Source organism: Eutrema salsugineum, unplaced genomic scaffold (assembly GCF_000478725.1).
Source record: "Eutrema salsugineum unplaced genomic scaffold, Eutsalg1_0 scaffold_8, whole genome shotgun sequence".
NCBI lineage: Eukaryota > Viridiplantae > Streptophyta > Magnoliopsida > Brassicales > Brassicaceae > Eutrema > Eutrema salsugineum.
In genome coordinates this window covers 3114123-3128495 of record NW_006256414.1, presented here as the reverse complement: position 1 = coordinate 3128495, position 14373 = coordinate 3114123, and the positions used below count along the sequence as shown (strand labels likewise).

At 35.4% G+C, this 14373-nt stretch overlaps 2 protein-coding genes across 6 annotated transcripts; both read left to right on the top strand.

Moving 5' to 3' along the window:
• Positions 1-4678: 4678 nt before the first annotated feature.
• Positions 4679-8100, top strand: LOC18009778 (probable disease resistance protein At1g61190). The gene is given in 2 exon segments (XM_024148337.1): positions 4679-7411; positions 7875-8100. Coding segments are annotated over 2 exon segments (2652 nt in total). The 5' UTR covers positions 4679-4777; the 3' UTR covers positions 7893-8100.
• Positions 8101-11340: 3240 nt separating this feature from the next.
• On the top strand, positions 11341-13208 carry LOC18009705 (katanin p80 WD40 repeat-containing subunit B1 homolog). Of its 5 annotated transcripts, none has more exons than XR_002896551.1 (5): positions 11341-11746; positions 12179-12309; positions 12424-12541; positions 12830-12983; positions 13082-13208. XR_002896551.1 is itself a non-coding variant. In XM_024148350.1 (4 exons), the coding sequence occupies exons 1-4, from the start codon at positions 11722-11724 to the stop codon at positions 12847-12849; spliced, it is 294 nt and encodes a 97-aa protein (XP_024004118.1). In that variant the 5' UTR covers positions 11341-11721; the 3' UTR covers positions 12850-13019. The 5 variants fall into 5 exon arrangements, 2 of the variants coding, with proteins under 2 accessions (XP_024004118.1, XP_024004110.1); XR_002896550.1 differs by having other exon boundaries at positions 12750-12983; XR_002896552.1 differs by having other exon boundaries at positions 12745-12983.
• Positions 13209-14373: the final 1165 nt, after the last annotated feature.

Here is a 14373-nt window from a genome sequence, read left to right as displayed (position 1 = left end):
CTCTATATTCTTGCTTAATCCGCTGCTATTCTATAAATCTCTCAGCCACTGTTTCAAAAGCCTAAAAAAAGGAAAAAGGCTTGGAAACAGATCATTTTAGTAGAATTACAATCGAGCTTGAAGAACTAGTGGCTCTTAAACCAAAGAGATAGAAGACCCCTATAGTTACGCTGGGATTGTGTGCCAACAATGTGTCTCTAATCAGTCTATCCAACTAATCGAAGAGATGGTTTTCAGAAGATAGAGGACCATCATGTATTATCTGGTTTCGTTCACGCCATAACAAGTAAATTGTCGCCTGGGATCTTCTTCAGGGTAGAGGAGAGTCTTGGTGTTCGTTGAAGCATCCAGTTGATCATGGACTGCCAATTAGAGAATGAGACTCCAAAAAAATTCGAGTCGCCGAATCCCCATGGTCAAAACTGCTTCAGAAAATGGACAGTGTAGAAACAAATGGTCTCTAGTCTCTTCCTCCATGTCACAAAGGCAGCATGTTGGAGAGATATTAATTCCCCAGCTCACAAGCTTTGTTTTCAGTGGTAACCTGTCTTAGTTTGCCGTCCAAAAGGTGAAAGCATGCTTCAGAGTGGCTCTCTTGAACCACACAGCTTTCAACCAACGTTTTATATCCTCCTTAAGCCTCAGAATATGCCAAGTTTTGCTGGTACAGAAATAATCTCTTCTTGAACCTTCTACACCCCAAAGAAACACGTCTCCACCCTGATCTTGGTGCGGGATGGATAACTCAGTAATGGTGTTGCGGATAGCTAAATGAGATGAGTCTCTGGTCCTAGCTGAGGAAAGTCTCCACCCGTTGGGAGAACAAGAGTCAGCAACCGAAGAGTAAAGAGGAATTCCCATTTTTTGTGGGTCATCAAGACCTGTCAAGTCAATCAACAGACCTAAATTGGTCCAAGAGTCAAACCAGAAACTTGTTGACACGCCATCCCTAACATCACATCCGATCAGATTCTTTGCAAGGGGCATAAGAGAGAGAGAATAGATTTCCAAATCCAAGAGCAATGCTGCTTAGGAGTTGTCCCCCAGAAGCATTCCTCTTTTAATTTTTTATTATCTGACTTTAATTTGTTTTGATTTTACTTGGTATGGTGCAGGTTTCTGGAGGCCATTCTGAAATCAGGTGCATTTCTTTCTGGAACATCAGCCACACGTTTCAAATCGTTCTTGAAAAGCTCAAGTCAACGAATTTGAGCTTTGTCTTTTAAAACATAGTGGCATCTAATGTGATTAAAATACTCCGAAACTGGGGATTAATCATCTTTATAAAAACATGGTTGCATCAAGTCGACGACTTTGAAACTATGGGAGAAATTACAAAGCAAAGAGGAATGAAATCTAACACAATCTCTCTCTTTCATCGTCATTAGCTAAATGCATTCCACCTATTGACCAAAAACACTATAGATAAAGTCATGTTTCCTCTATAGATAAAGTCATGTTTGCTCAACATTAGCAAAATGTCCAGTACAGCTACAATTGCTTGGTGGATGAACGTATCAAGTCATGTTTCTTTTATTGTGCTCTGTTTCCAGAAGATGTTCGAATAGATAAAGAAAAATTGATAGAGTACGTGATCTGCGAGGGATTCATTGGAGAATGCCAAGTTTTTAAAAGAGCGAAGAATAAGGGTTATGTACCAAAAGTCAAGCATTGGAAAGCTGTGAGAAGGATGTCTTTAATGAAGAATACGATTAAAGAGATAACTTGCATTTCCAAGTGCTCTGAACTTATAAAACTCTGTTCCTCCAGAGTGATAATTTGAAAAATCTCTCAGGTAAATTCATCCGCTCTATGAAAAAACTATCAGAGCTGGCATCCTTGCAGTATCTTGACTTGTTGTATACAGTATAGAGCAACTCCATGTTGGCTACCAAGATTTTAAAAAGCGAAGTCAGCTGAATTTGATTGTTACATAGAGACTTTCTAGTATCAATGGGATATCAAAAGTATCAAGTTAAAGAATTTTGAAATTCCAATATTCTAATTTTCATGGAGATGCTAGCTTATTGAAGGAGCTTCAGCTCTTGGAGAATCCACAAGTTCTAACCATAATCATATCTGCGGAGTTGGATTTGGAGCAATTATTGGGCGATTGAAGGTTGGCGAACTGAAGCAATGTTTTAGAGATTGACATTTTTCAACATAATCTAGTCAATATATTTTGTCTACCTACAGATTGAAAATTCAAGAAGACTGGAAGACATTGTAAACAAAAAAGTAACAATCTTACAGGTATAAGACCATTTCATAAACTAAAATTTATAACATTTAGGAATTTGCCTAAGCTGGAGAGTATCTACGGGAGTCCTCTTGCCTTTCCATTTCTGAAGCACATAGTAGCTGATCTCTGTCCAAAGCTGAGAAAGCTACCCTTAAATGCTACAAGTTTCTCATGAGTTGGCCAGTTTGTAATAAGATTGATTCCTCAAGAACAAAAAACTGAGCTTGAATGGAGGACGAAGATACCAAGAATCGTTTCTTGCGTTCATTCGATGGGGTAATCAGTTCTCTTAGATCATCTCCGACTCTACTCCAAATTTCGAGTTCGAAGAAAATTCTCTCTAAACCTATTTCATATTTCACTCCAAAATGGAATTACTATTAAAAAATGGAATTACTCTAAAAATAGAATTACTCTAAAAATGGAGTATCTAAATAGAGTAAAATATAGAATTATATATAGAAGATGCCTTTAAACTCTTCTGTTTGGGTAATTATTTTTACTACTAAGTTTCTTTCACTCAAGGTTAGCATGAGGTCTGAATCGTTTTATTAGACTGATATGATCCATATGTACATCATGATACTCAACAAACAAATCTGGATCACAAACTGTAAAATTACGTTGAAAATAAAACATGTGTTTGGTGGATTTGTATGGGGTATCATTAATTCCAAAATTACAAAACATGTGTGTATTGAATTCTTCAATGATCAAATCACAAATAATTCTTCTTCTTCTTCTTTCACATTTGGCATTTGGGTTTCTTGTTCAGCAAAGAATATATGGGAGGAGAAAAATGTTAAAAGAGAAAGTTAAAAAACCTGTCCGATGGGTTTGGTTGATAAACCATCTAGTTCAATTAGCAGGTTCCGGTTTATGAAGTCAGGATATTGATTTCAGGATTAGGTGAACCGGATAAGGTAAGACTCCAAGACGTCATCGTTACGAGCTTCTTCTAGAAGCTGATATCGAAGAGTGACCGTTAGAGCGTGTGTTTACGCGCAGGGGTTGTTTCGGTTTGTTACTACGGGTCGGTCATTAATTAGTTGCAGACAGAGAGAGAGAGAGAGAGAGAGAGAGAGAGAGAGAGAGAGAGAGATCTTCTTCGACATACCATTTTTTGTAATTGGTGAGTGAAAACTGTGAGATCTTTCCGGTGAGTGAAAGGGATTCTCGGGGTATCTTCCAGTGAGAGTAACGGCTACTCTGTAAACCATTCTCTTAGTGAATTCCGAGGAAGTCTCTGCCAGATGTAGGGTCGCGGTTGGCCCCTAAACTGGATAAATCTTGTGTGTAGTTTCTATTGCTTATTTCTCGTTTCTATTTCATCTAAAGATTCAGATCGGAAACTCAATTTGAACGAATTGATATTGGTGATATCCGCAACAAAACCGTTTAAACCTAGTTCAGCTTCTTAAGATATCAATGGTGAGGTAGAATTAGTTGGATAATCCCTGCAGACATGTTAAAATGGAATTTTATTTTCAGAATATGTTGTCCCTCTCAATTTCAATGCGTTCCACAAGTGTCACTAACTTTTTTTTCTTTCTTTTCTTTTGTAGCCGTTTTGGGTCTAAACATCCTTCAATGTACCTTTGGATTTTGATTTTAGATTTTTATTCCTCGATGTCCAAAATAAAATTCTTTGCTTCTGTGAATCTCAATGGTTTTTCCATATAGTCTTGATGATTCTAAAACTGATTTACTTTCCTCTGAAACCTGTAACAATGAGCCTTTATATGACCTCTGCTTTTCCCACAAAAGAAGCAACTTCTTCTTTTCTTTTTTTTGGTGAAACAAAAAAGCAACTTCGAGACTGATATCTGTTATTGACTGACTTTGTTTTTTGTTTTTTTTTTTTTTTTTTTTTTTGCTTGGTATGGGCAGTTTTTATAAGCCATTCTGCACTTTTTGTTAGGCCATTCTGAATTCAGGTGCAGATAAAATTTGGAGGCCATTCTGAGTTCTCAGCCTTGACGAGATCCTTAGACTTCTCCATTGTCTGCTCTGTTCCAGATTTCTTGTAAGTTGTTTTTGGCTTCGTGCGATCGCACCACACCGTTTTTGATCATGGTTATTGGTTCCCATGTCATTTGGAAAATATTCTAAAGTAATTGATTTTTCACAAATATTTTAAAGTGAATGATTTAAATAATTAACAACAAGTGATGATAATAATCCAAACCCAGTGATTAAACATTAATTGAGCTTTGTTTTTTTAAAACATAGTTGCATAATAATCCAAACTGGGCGATTAAATCATTGACCTTTGTATAATTTAAAACATAGTTGCATCTTAATAATGATAAGAGTTGGTAATTGACCTTTGAATTTTTCAAACATAATTGCATCTAAAGTAAACGACTAAACGTCCTTCGAAACAATGGCGGAAATTAAAACGCATAGTAGACTAAAATCTAACTAATCCTCTCTTCCTTCTTCAGAATTAGTTAAATGCTTTTCACATAAAACACTTCTTCATCTTTAGCTTTCGTTTGTTGCTTACTCAAAGTTTTCTCTCTTTCTATCACCATGGGGAATTGTGTGTCTTTCCAACTTTCCTGTGATCAAACGTTGAACCATATCGTCAGATGCTTATGTGGTAAGGGTTATATTCGAAACCTCAAGGAGAATCTCAGGGCTCTGAAGAGGGAAATGGATGATCTCAAGGCAATTGAAGCTGAGGTGAAGAACAAAGTGGCGAGAGAGGAGGCACAACATCAACAAAGGCTTGAAGCTGTCAAGGTATGGCTAACACGTGTCGAGAGCATCGATACACGGTTCAATGATCTGCTTAGTACTAGTCCTGTTGAGCTTAAGAAGTTGTGTCTCTGTGGTTTATGTTCAAAAAGTGTATGTTCGAGCTACAAATATGGGAAAAAGGTATTCTTGTTGCTGGAAGAGGTCCAGATTCTCAAATCAGAGGGTAATTCTAAAGAGGTTACTGAGCCGGGTTTGAGATCTGTAGTAGAAGAGAGGCCTAGTGGGCCTACGATCGGTCAGGAAACAATGCTGGAAAAGGCATGGAAGCGCCTTATGGAAGATGGAGTTGGAATCATGGGTTTGCACGGTATGGGAGGTGTAGGCAAGACTACCCTTTTCAAGAATATCCACAATAAGTTCACTGAAGTGGCTGGTAGATTTGATGTTGTGATCTGGGTCGTGGTGTCTCAAGGTGCAACTACTTCAAAGCTTCAAGATGATATTGCACAAAAGCTACACCTTTGCGACGGCGAGTGGAAGAACAAAAGTGAAAGTGACAAGGCAATCAATATACACAGAGTTTTAAAAGGGAAGAGATTTGTCCTGATGTTAGATGATATATGGGAGAAAGTTGATTTAGAAGTCATTGGAGTTCCGTTTCCAACCAGAGAAAATGGATGCAAAGTAACATTCAGCACTCGTTCTCGGGTAGTATGTGGGCGGATGGGAGATCATGAGCCGATGAAAGTCAACTGTTTGGAATGGACTGAAGCATGGGAATTGTTCAAAAGCAAGGTAGGAGATAATACATTAAGTAGAGATCCTGCCATTGTCGAGCTTGCCAAAAAGGTCGCTAAAGAATGTTGTGGTCTGCCACTAGCGCTTGTTGTCATTGGTGAGACAATGTCATCTCAAACTACGGTACAAGAATGGGAGCTTGCAGTCGATGTTTTGTCCAGATCAGCTGCAGAGTTTTCTGACATGGAAAACAAAATTCTTCCGATTCTGAAGTATAGCTATGATAGCTTGGCGGGTGAACATATCAAGTCGTGTTTCCTCTATTGTGCTCTGTTTCCGGAAGATTATGAGATAGATAAAGGAGATTTGATAAAATATTGGATGTGCGAGGGATTCATCGGGGAACACCAATCTTATAAAAGGGCAGTGAATAAGGGTTATGAGGTACTTGGTACCCTTATCCGCTCAAATTTACTGACAGAACAGCCTGATAGGATAGGTCTTGTTGTGATGCATGACGTGGTTCGCGAAATGGCTCTATGGATTGCATCTGAGTCTTTTTTTGTTCAAGCAGGAGTCGGATTACACGAAACGCCAAAAGTCAAGAATTGGAGAGCTGTGAGAAGGATGTCTTTAATGAGGAATGAGGTTAAAGAGATAAAATGCAGTTCCAAGTGTTCTGAACTTACAACTCTGCTCCTCCAGAAGAATAAGTTGAAGAATCTCTCAGGTGAATTCATCGGCTCTATGCAAAAGCTAGTTGTTTTGGATCTATCAGATAATGATGATTTCCAAAAACTTCCTGAGCAGATATCGAAGCTGGCCTCCTTGCAGTATCTTAACTTGTCGTACACAAGTATAAAGCAACTGCCAGTTGGTTTCCAAGAGTTGAAAAAGCTAATTCATCTGGATTTGACTGGTACAGAGAGTCTTTGTAGTATCAGTGGGATATCAAAGCTGTCGAGTTTAAGAATTTTGAGACTAGAAAATTCTAAAGTTCATGAAGATGTTAGCTTGTTGAAGGAGCTGCAGCTCTTGTAGCATCTACAAGTTCTAGACATAACGATCTCTACCGAGTTGGGTTTGAAGCATATATTAGGCGATCAAAGGTTGGCTAACTGCATCATTCATCTGGTTATTCAAGGTTTTAAAGAAAAGCCATTCAATATGTCATCGCTGGTGAGTATGGAGAATCTTCGTGAGCACTGTGTGAAAAAAAGTCATGTCTCGGAGATTAATACATATACTAAATGCAGAGAAAGCGAGACCGACTCATCTCATTTACACAATCGGACAAGTCCACGCTTTACCAACCTCTCCGTCGTGGCAATGGTTAGCTGTCCTGGCATTAAGGATCTGACTTGGCTACTGTTTGCTCCAAATCTGACTTGGCTAGACATTTCACATTTAGGAGAACTAGAAGAAATCATAAACAAAGAGAAAGCAACCAATCTTACAGGTACTACACCATTTCAGAAACTAGAAAAGTTATCCCTGTTACAGTTGCCTGAGCTGGAGAGTATCTACTGGAGTCCTCTCCCCTTTCCATCATTGCGGCACATATATGTAGGAAATTGTCCAAAGCTGAGAAAGCTTCCCTTTGATGCTACAAGTGTCCCACGACTTGACGGGTTTGGAATATATATGCGTCCTGAAGAACAGAAAACTGAGCTTGAATGGGAGGATGAAGATACCAAAAAACGTATCTTGCCTTTAATCCATTCGGTAATCATTTCTCTTATTCTCTTCCGCTTGAATAAATTATTTTATCTTACTGCGTTTCTTTCAAGTTTGCTCAAGGTTAGAATGAGGTGTGATCGTTTTTTCTTTGGTCTGATATTATCCATTTGCATCATGATATCCAACAAAACACAAATTGAGGCACAAAATTAGACAATTATCTGGAAAATCATCAGACCTGTGTTTAATGGATATATACGAGGGGTCATTAAAATTTCTACATATGTGCATTGAGCTGTTCAAATGACTATATCTACAAACAGTGTTTTTCTTCTTCTTCTTTTCCTTTCACATTCGTTAAGCAAAGAATATATAAAAATATTTAATAGAAACTGATTAATATTAGTTCAGCTTCTTAAGATTTTGCTGGATATTCCTAGCAGTTTTAGGTGAAATGTATTTTTTTTATGAATATTCACTAACTTTTGTTTATTTTTTTCTTCTTTAGCGGATTCAGTATGTCTAACCATCCCTTAAGCTGGATTGGGATTCCTCACTGTCAGAAACCAGAATCCTCGCTTCTTCTTCTGCGTTCTCTTTCTTCTTGAAAGTGTGATGTGTTGCTCATTTGGATTGTATTATTGCTTTTCCTATGCATTCTTATCTCTCTCTGCAGTGTGTTGTGTTGTTCAATTGGATTTTCTCTTTTCAATTTTCTATGTAATAAGTTAAGGCGGATTGCTTCCTTCTCAAGCTACATGTATTTATATAATCAACAGTTTTTATGCTTATATCATAAAAGTATGTGATGCCTCTGAATTCACTGTGTATTTTGATTCCTCACTATCCAAAATCAAATTCCTCTACCTGTAGCTTTTTCTATTTCATCTTGCAGTGTGTTTCTGTTGTTAACAGGAGGAATCAAGATGAAAAGTTATATGATTTTGCTAAATCATGAAGATCCTGTTTTTCAGACTCTTTAATTTAAATCCCCTAAACCTAATCTGAAGACGCTATGACTTCCATCTAATCCTAAACTATGTCTAGTGGCTTTCTGATTTGGGGCAATAACTAGAGACAACTTCGCTTAAGAAGACATGGAAAGAGTCTTCTTAATTTTAAGAGTTTTCACATTCCTTTCCTAATGGCTTCACCACATTAAGAACATTAAAACAAGAACCCAAGAACAAATCTTCAGCCAAAAAAAAAAAAACAAATTCGCAAGCTTAATTGATACGCTCAATTATTCACCACCCACCGGTCTTGAACATTGGTTCGTCGTTTGAATTAGCTGCGTGTCCAGAAACTACAACAATCTTGTAGAGTAGTTTCTGGCAAAACTCAATCTTCTTTCTTTTACAAAATTGTCTTTCTCACTCTTGTCTAGCATTTCTCAGAATGATTCTTGCAGACGGCGACTATATACAAAGCAGCGAAGCTGATAAGAACCGGTACCAGGCATCTAGTATTTACATATGACTCAATATATTATAAAAAAAAATTAAAATTCAATGGACCAATGCTAACACAAAGCAAATAGCCGTTCGCAATTTGTAACATTTGATTGCATCAATAGCCTGTAAGAAGCGGTTATAGCCTGGGCCTGATCTCGGTCTACTCCATTAGAAAATTCAAAATTGTAAATTAAATGTTCATTAGTCTTATACTGAAGAGTGAATACAATACAATTTGAAGCTTAGCATAGTAACACCTAAAAAAAACATTTTAGCAGACCTAAAACTTTTAAGACTATATTTTGGTTAATTCGTATGTTTGATTATTTATTTTTTTGAATAACTAAACCATATGTGAGCATAATAATTTTTAGTGAGATGACCTTTGATTCTATATCATGATATATGTTTCTAAGTTTTATAGGTTCTAACTAAAAAAAAATTGGTAATAAAATGGATTCTGGTATATATGAATTATGAGTGTATCTCTTATATAGTTCTTTAAGTCCATTTCCTCTAGATGATAACTATCTCGCACATCTTGAAGACTCAAACCAAAACATATTCTAAGATTTGCAGTATGCCATACACGAACTACAATATTTCTTATTCGGGCTATCCTACTTAAATCAACAAAGTTGGATTATGCTACCACATTACGTTATGATATTCTGATTTAAAAGTAGCTGGTAATTAGCAGATTGATTAATTTCACTTATATATTACTACCGTAAGTCAACAAAATTTGGATTCCGCTACCACATTACGTTTTATGGGGTTCTGATTTAAAAATAATTGGTGCGGATTGATCCATTTCACTTATATATTACTTTGGGTTCTATCAAATATTCAGTATAAGATTCCTAACATTTGTTTCAATAATGTGTTTAATTTGCTATACTTTATTTTCTTTTTTAACTAAAAATAAACAATAAAAGCTTATGCTATCAGGAAAAGAAGAAGAAAATATTGATAATTATAAAATTCTATATCGAAATCTAGACTAATTTTTGTAGTTTGTGAATAATTAAAAACTGAGTATATTTATCATTTAATATGGCTTCAGATTTCAACTACAGTTGAAATTGTTGTAAGAATATTCAAATTATTAGTATTCTAATCTTAAAGTAAATCATCCAACCACTAAATACCATGAGCATAGTTGTAAGAGAAATACCAATGTTTTCAGACCCAGATCGGACCGGACGGTTTAACCGGTTAAACCGTGACCTGGTAAAATTTCCGGTTTAGTTTTTGTTGAAACCCAAAATGCTATTAAACCGCTTAAATCCAGAAAAACCCGCTTAAACTCGGTGAACCGGCAAAAACCCGATCTGGATGGGTTTCTGGTTTGGAAAAAAATTAATAGTTTTATAAATTTATTTATGAATATATGATATTTTTTTAAAAAAAAAATACAGTTTTAGAAAACAAAATTAGAACAAGATGCAGAGCACTTACAATAACAGAAGATGGAAAAAATGAGGTGGTAACAAAATCAAAAAATATTGCTAAAATTTTCTACATTATTTTTGGATTTTAGAGACAATTAATATACTTTTATTTGAATGTTTTTAGTAGTAATAACAGTTTGTTTTTCTATATTTTATTGAATAGTTTGTTATTTTCTCACCATTATACAATTGTAAGTTTTGTAATATCAAATTTTCTAGTAAAAAATTAACTGTTTAAAAAAGAAAATAAATAAAAGGAAAAAATATATAATTAAAAATGTTCAAAAATATAGTTAATATGATCACTATATTTAGTGTATATTTTAATTTAATTTTATTAAAAAAAATTATATAGAAAAAGATATATAATAATTAATGCGATTTAGTGACAAAACTTTTTAGCAAAAATTTGTATTTTTTTACATTAAAAAAAATGTAACAAAAGTGATAAAATTTATTAAAAAACATAACAAATATATATACTTAGTTGATCCGCGGTTGACCCGGATTAATCCAGGTCAATCCAGTTAACCGACAATCCGAAGAATACTTCGGGTCGTTGTCCGGGTCGGGTTTAAAAACATTGAGAAATACTAAAGCATCTAAAGATGAGAAGCAACATAGAAACTGACTGACATGAAAAACATGATACTAATGTTGGAAAAAAAGAAAGTTTGATATTTGTTTAATCATAATGAATTTCGTGTTCAGGTGTTTGTTAGCGGTCGTAGATTCTTCTTTTCTACATAATTTAGTCTACTTTCAATTTTCGAAATATTATACAAAACAATGAAAACAATTCTCGTTTAGATTATTTTATCCACAAAATTTTGAGAAATATTTTTAAAAATTGATTTTAATATCTAAATCATTTAAAGATTTTTTATTGATTTTCTAGACACTATGTTATAGGCTTTGATTCAAAATTTCTTAATTATCTCTTTGATTCGAGTATTTAAATGTTATATATGTATAATATTATGTCTTACCAAACAAAACACTACGCTTAATTACCCTATTTATATATATAAGGTTGACAATGTCTTTAGGAAACAAACAAATCCAAGAGATGATGAGGTGCTTCCTCACCTATCGAATAATATTGACAACATAAAAAACTTCCTTCGCTTTACCATTTTTCTTCTTCTCTTCTGTTTCTTTTTTTCTTTCTGCTCCGTGTCACTATTTGAATCTCTGATTATCTCGTTTCCTTCAAAATTCTTGTTCCCGGAATTTGATTCTTTTCTCACGTTCTAGATTTGAAATCTCAACGGGAAGCAACCTCCGTGTTTCTCCTTTTGAATTTCCCGAAAATCTCGAGCTCTGTCGTGTAGTGACAATTGGGATTTTTTTTTCAGCTCCGATTCACCGTTTTTTCGATCGATTACGGAAGCTAGAGATTCGGATTCCATTGATTCCCACGGATTTGCTGGAAATCGAGTAGAAAATGGCGAAGCGTGGATATAAGCTGCGTATCCTTTTATATTCCTGGCGATGTTGTTGATTCTTAAGCTGAGTAAAATTGAACGAACTCTGGATTTTTAGCTCCATCCTGAGAAATTTTTGTCGTCTTTTTTTTTTTTTTTTTAAATCACCGAATCGTTAGGGTTTTATCTTTAAAAACTCCCAAGAGCAAAGCTTAGTTTGCTATTGATAAGCTTCAAGTTTTGATTAGCATTTCAAGATTTTAGCAGAAATTAATTCCGGGTCAAATGTTTCTATCACTGGCTGCTCAATATGATAGAAAATGGATATTTTCTGGATATGTTTTGTATGTGAAAGTACTTCTCTCCATTTATGACCTGCTTTATGTTTTGCTGTCGAGTTGCTTCAAAGGCTGCTCCTTTCTTTAGCTGTTCTTGTCTGGTGTTTGCTTATACCTTGACTTGATTTTGGAAACGTAGAGGAGTTTTTGGCACATTCTGCAAATGTAAATTGCTTAAGTATCGGAAAGAAGACATCACGGCTCCTTATTACTGGTGGTGATGATTACAATGTCAACCTTTGGGCGATCGGCAAGCCTACTTCTTTAATGGTGTGTTTCACGTTTTCTCTCTTGTCTAAATTTTTCCTCCTTGTTGAGCAAAAAGTGTGTATTGTTTTTTATATAGAAGAGTGCTGCTATATTCATTTCTTGAGTTGTTTGCAGAGTTTATGTGGACATACTAGTGCAGTGGATTCAGTAGCTTTTGACTCGGCAGAAGTTTTGGTGCTTGGTGGAGCTTCTTCGGGTGTGAGAAAGCTTTGGGATCTAGAAGAAGCAAAGAGTTAGTTGATTGATTTTCTGCTCTCCTTTAGAATACTTGTTGCTCCTTATATGCCTAGCTAGTTTCATCAAATGGGAACATATAGAGATACCGATTGAGTTAGATGTTGATTATGGGTCCTGATATTTGAGCAGTGTACCACACCATATCTATCGTTTACTTTAGAATTATGAGGTCTAACATGTTCACTCTTACTCTTGAAGTGTAGTGGTTCGAGCTTTTACTGGACATAGATCCAATTGTTCTGCTGTTGAATTTCATCCATTTGGTGAATTTTTGGCATCATAGATCAAGTGACACGAATTTGAAGATTTGGGACATCAGAAAGAAGGGATGCATACAGAGGTACAAGGGTCATACTCGTGGCATCAACACTATCAAATTTACTCCAACGTATGTTGTAAATTTTGTAGTGACTGGAGGACTTGACAATGTTGTAAAGGTAAGCACTGCAATATCTATAAATGGATCTTGCGCATTCTCTTTTCCCCAACGTATGTGTTTCTAACAATTGATATAATATTTGATCATATCCAATAGGTATGGGATTTGACTGCTGGAAAGCTTATACATAATTTTATCTTTCATGTTTCACCTGATCACCGGTCTGAGGTTTATTTGCGCTGTAACCTTTCAAATTCATCTATGAAAATGAATTAAATTATAAAACAAAACAAAAAAAATCAATGTCAGTGAACCCACTTCCAAAATAGAACCATAATACTGCTTTAACCGGCTTAAAGAATTAATGATATAACCAGTCTTGATTAAACCAGAACTCAATTTCAGTAAACCCCAACTTGTTCATCATAAGCCACGAAATTTCCCAAACTAGAGAACTTAGAAATCCACTGTTTGCTCCAAATCTTGTCGTCTACGTGGATATTCAGAAGAAGTAGAAGATATTATTATAAGCAAAGAGAAAGAAGTCAATCTTACAGTTAGAGGTATTACACCGTTTCAGAAACTAGAAGTGTTTTCGATAAGAAATTTGCTTAAGCCGGAGAGTATCTACTGTTATTGCAAAAATTAACAGTAGAAGAGTGTCCACAGCTGAGAAAGCTTCCCTTAGATGCTACAAGTGTCCCACGAATTGCCTGGTTTACAATAGGTATGGGTCCTGGAGAAGAGATAAACTGAGCTTGAATGGGAGGACGAAGATACCAAAAACGTTTCTTGCCTTTAATCCATCTGGTAATCAGTTCTCTTATACTCTTCCGCTTGAGTTGTTTTTTTTCATCTCTAAAGTTTCTTACTTGTTTGCTCTAGAATAGCTTGAAGTATGCACCCTTATTTAGACTGATACTCTCCATTTGCATCATAATATATCATACACCCAACAAACACAAATTGGAACAACATAATAAAAAATTATTAGAAAAGTCATGCATGTATTTGGGGGATTAATTTCATTATTTAAAAATGTAAAAACATATGTGTATTGATCTTCAAAGGATAAAATCACAAACAATTTCTTCTTCTTTTCTTTCCACATTTGGGTTTCTTGTTCAGCAAGAAATGAATGGGACGATAAAAATATATATTAAAGTGGCAGCGGAAGTCCATGGAACAACAATACGTGATACAACATTAAGAAGTTTCACCAAGTTTTCGAGAAAAAATCTTACACTTCTTCCCCCAGATTCGATTTGCCACCGCATTGACTAGAAAAGTTCTACTACCCAACAGATTTGGCAGTAGGACATTCTGGTTTTAGACATGGCAAAATACTTTGTATGTTCGATTTTTCATCATCCTCAGCTTTATAAAACTCCCTGATCATATTCTTTCTGCCATTCATCAAGTCTTTTTTTAAAAGCTTTTATATACTT